General features: G+C 43.5%; 1 protein-coding gene across 16 annotated transcripts in view; it reads left to right on the top strand.

Moving 5' to 3' along the window:
* Cux1 (cut like homeobox 1) overlaps positions 1-3,894 on the top strand; it is a 348,081-nt gene that overhangs the window by 131,437 nt on the left and 212,750 nt on the right. For 6 of the 16 annotated variants that reach the window (XM_050127932.1, XM_050127924.1, XM_050127928.1 and 3 more), the window contains one exon: positions 1,758-1,787. The exons of the other annotated variants lie outside the window; for them this stretch is intronic. In XM_050127932.1, coding sequence (XP_049983889.1) covers positions 1,758-1,787 — 30 coding nt within the window. The remainder of the gene's footprint in view (positions 1-1,757; positions 1,788-3,894) is intronic. 16 annotated transcript variants of the gene reach the window in all.

The following is a 3,894-nucleotide window of genomic DNA, read 5'->3' as shown; positions in this document are numbered from 1 at the left end:
TTTTTTTTTTTTTTTTTTTTTAATACAGCTTTGACTCTTTGGCCAGGTGGCCCTTTCTTCCTCCTTTCCTGTAAATGTTTCTTTCTGCTTGCCTAGTTTAAACAGGGAACTTGAGCAAGGCATTTCAGTGTAGTAGGGAGAGAGCCCTGAGATGGCCGTGTACAGAGGTAAGGGATAATGGTTCTGGGCAGGGGGAAGCTTAGCCCTTTGGGTGGGGCTGTGCGGATCTCTAACAGGGACCCACAGGGGGTTAGGTTTGCAGGGGTGGCAGTGAGGAACCTACCTCACAAACTTTCAAATTGGAGAACTTGGGAGTGTAGTGGGGCATCCAAGCAGAGCTGTCTAGGAGACATGCCAGCCCTCAAGAATAAAGGTGTGAGTCTGGGTGTAGATATAGCAACGGGTGCCATCCATGTGCCCTTTGTTACCTGTGTCCATGGATTATGGGGAGTTTGTTTAACTTTTCCTTTCTTGTGTCTTTTGATGATCACAAGGTTATTGTGAGGACCCAGCTCAGTATACATAAAATCTCTCTTTAAAATGTGTTTAATTTTATTTTTATATGTATAGGGCCAAAAGAGGGAATCAGACTCCCTGGAATGAGTTACAGATGGTTGTAAGCCACCATATGGTGCTGGGAATTGAACCTAGATCCTCTAGAAGAGCAGCCAGTGCTCTTAAACTCTGAGCCATCTCTCCAACCCACAAAAACACTTTTGTCAACTTTGAACCAGCTGTATTAGTTATCACCCTCATCATTAGTCTTAGGTGAAAATGTCATTTGCACAACCATTTGGGAGGTGAGGCCTATGGCAGCTACATGGAAATTCACAGTGCACAGGATCATCTGTTTGTTCCTTTAGCCCTAGATCAGCTGTTATTAGAACAACGGAAGCTGTATATTTTAAAAAAGCAGCCAAGCTAGCCACACTTTGAAGTGTTGTGCAATCATTAAAAATCACGCTGGTGGCAAGTCTGTAGAACAGGCAGCAGGATAAGGAGAGGGAGAAAACTTAGGAAGGGCACGAGAGCATTATCACAATCTGGGAAGAGATGTACCGGAACTACTGGAAGGAGCTGTGGTGGAGTACCAGCAGGGCCCCTAAAGAGCAGGACCTCAGCAATGTTTTCTTCTGCCTTTAGCCTGCTTTAAAAGTACTGTCATAACAAATATTACTTTGGTCACCAGGAACAAAATAAGCAATCATGAGATGACTTAGTGATTCAACTGCTTGCTGTGGAAGCAGGAGGATGGGAGTGTGGATCCCCAGCACCCACATAAGTGTTAGGTAGGCTACAAATGGGGATGGAATGGGACTCATGGAGCAAACTTGCTAGCTGGAGTAGATAGCACAGGGTTCAGCAAGATACTCTGCTCAGTAAATACAGTAGAGAGACACCCAGCATAAATATCTGGCCTCTATGCGTACACACATGCATGTGTACTTGTACACACATACACATTACACACCCTAGACACAATCGAAAAGAAATGAACACTCCCAACAGAGTATCCTTCTTCATCAACAAGGAACTGGCTGACTAGAGAATCAGAGACATTTTAAAAAAAATTTTCTTGCAATTCACCTTGCCTCAAAATGCTATCTTTTACCTGGCATAGCAAACATGCACCTGGAATGTAGAAACAGGATACAGAACTGAAATGTTCCCATACAGAGTCTCAACTTGTTTTCCTCTCTGCTATCTTCTACTTGAAGTTATGACGTGCATTTTTTTTTTTTTTTTTTAAATTCTAGCACTCAGGAAGCAATGACTGGCAGATCTCTGTAAGTACAAGCCCTGCCTCATCTACATAGCCAGTTCTAACTAGGCTAGCCAAGGCTGGATAGTGAGACCCTGTTTCAAAAGCCAAAGACACCTTTTTTAGTTGCTGGCACAAGACCAAACTAGTCAACATTCTAACATGGAAGGGGGAGAGGCTTGTAGGTCCCTACCTTCAAGGAAAATTTAACAATTGATGGTTTCTGGGAAGAGGGAAAACAGACTTTTTAAGGGTGTGGCCTCTGATAGGTGGACTATGCTTCAGTGGATGGCTCCATGCCTAGGAATATATGGTCAGCACAAACTAGTGGGTTATTTAATTTAAAAAAAAAAAGAAGAAGAAGAGGAAAAGAGGAGATGAACTGGGGAAGAAATAGATCAATCTGGAAGAAGGGGGGTATGATTAAAATACATTGTATGAAATTCTCAAAGAATTAATAGAATATTAAGAAAGGGTGGGTTTTTTTTTTTTTGAGGCAGTATTAATGTACCATAGACTGGCCTCAAACTCCCCCAGTAGCTGAGGGTTACCTTTAACTCCTGATCTTTTAGCCACCATCGATCCAAGTGTTAAGATTACAGGTATGTGCAACTACCTCAGTTTATTCAGTGCTAAGTTTCAAACTCATGGTGTCATACATGCTAGGTAAAGCACTCTACCGTCTGAACCATATACCAGCTTCTTCTTTAATTCTTTCTGATGGTGAAGTTTGGTCTTTATTTCAGTGACTGCTGGCCCTGTCAATTCTCCCTCTTCTTACACTTCTTGAAAGTACAGTGTGCTTGCGTGTGTGCATGCGTATATGTGTGATGTGGTGTGCCATTCCTTGAAAGACAGAAGGCAAGGATTGTGGACAGATTGGGGGCTGATCTGAGTCTTTGTTGTGATTCAGCCACCCCTAGCCCATTTCTCCTTCTGAAAACAACCGTCAATTACCTGTTACCCAGTCAGCAGGAGATGATATCCTTAATTTATTTTTTATTCTTAACTATTTATATATGTTTGAGTGTGGGGAGGGGTATAGGTGTTACCAGGGGCCAGGAGAGTATGTTAGGTTCCCTGAAGCTAGAGTTACAGCTGTGTGCTACCCTATGTAGCTGTTGGGAACCTAATAAGAATCGTCTGCAAGAACAGTTTACACCCTTAATACAGAGTCTCTCTCTAGCTCCGGGAGCCTTTTTAACTTGGTAGGGACTTCTCTTCACATTAGCAATCGTTACTCTTTGAATATGGAACAAACCCCATCACCTTTCATGTGTTTGAACGCTTGATCTCCAGCTGTCAGTGCTGTTTTGGGAGGCTGTAGACCCTTTGCGAGGTAGAACCTCATTAGAGGAAATAATTCTCTGGGAGCCGGGCAAAGGGCCTTGAGTCTTAGACCTTCATTTCAGTTCCCAGCCATTGAGAGATAAGAAGGTGAGGAAGCCCAGCACGTGCTCCTGCCACCTAGCTTTTCCCATCACACCCAAGTCCTTCCCTTGAGCAGTTTCCCTTGAGATATTTGATTGAGCCTGGGATATTGTTGGGCCATTATGGAGAAGTGACAGCAGGAGCATGGACCCCTGGGGTTTTCCCCCAAATTTTATTTATTTATTTATTTGATTGTTTTAGAAATCACAGTAAACAGCAAATTGGCTTGGATAAACTTTTCCAAGGATAACCCAGAATGCAAGGTACAGAAAGTGTTTGTCAGAATAGACTAGTTAGCAGTTAACTTTTGTTGAAATAATTGGAGCTCCCCAGCACCCCAGGCGCCTGCTAGCTTATGCCCGAAATAACAACACACAAACTGTATTCATTTAAAGACTGGCCCATTTCTATCTAGCCTCTTCTAGGCTAATTCTCACATATTAATTTAGCCCATTTCTAATAATGTGTGTAAGCACCCCAAGGTGCGCTTACCAGGAAGATTCTAGCCTACGTCCATCCTGGGTCGGAGCTGCCTGGGAGAGCGGAGCCTGGTGTCTCTGCTCCAGAGAGCAGAGCTGTCGAGTCTCTCTGGGAGCAGAGCAGAGTCTGAGCTCACTTCCTCTTCCTCCCAGCATCCTATTCTGTTACTCCTCCCACCTATGTTTTAACCTATCAGGGCCAAGGAGTTTCTTTATTGCTTA

Source organism: Alexandromys fortis, unplaced genomic scaffold, assembly GCF_014885135.2.
Source record: "Alexandromys fortis isolate MF-2015 unplaced genomic scaffold, M_Fortis_MF-2015_v1.1 scaffold_291, whole genome shotgun sequence".
In the NCBI taxonomy this organism is placed as follows: domain Eukaryota; kingdom Metazoa; phylum Chordata; class Mammalia; order Rodentia; family Cricetidae; genus Alexandromys; species Alexandromys fortis.
This window is presented reverse-complemented; position numbering and strand designations above follow the sequence as displayed.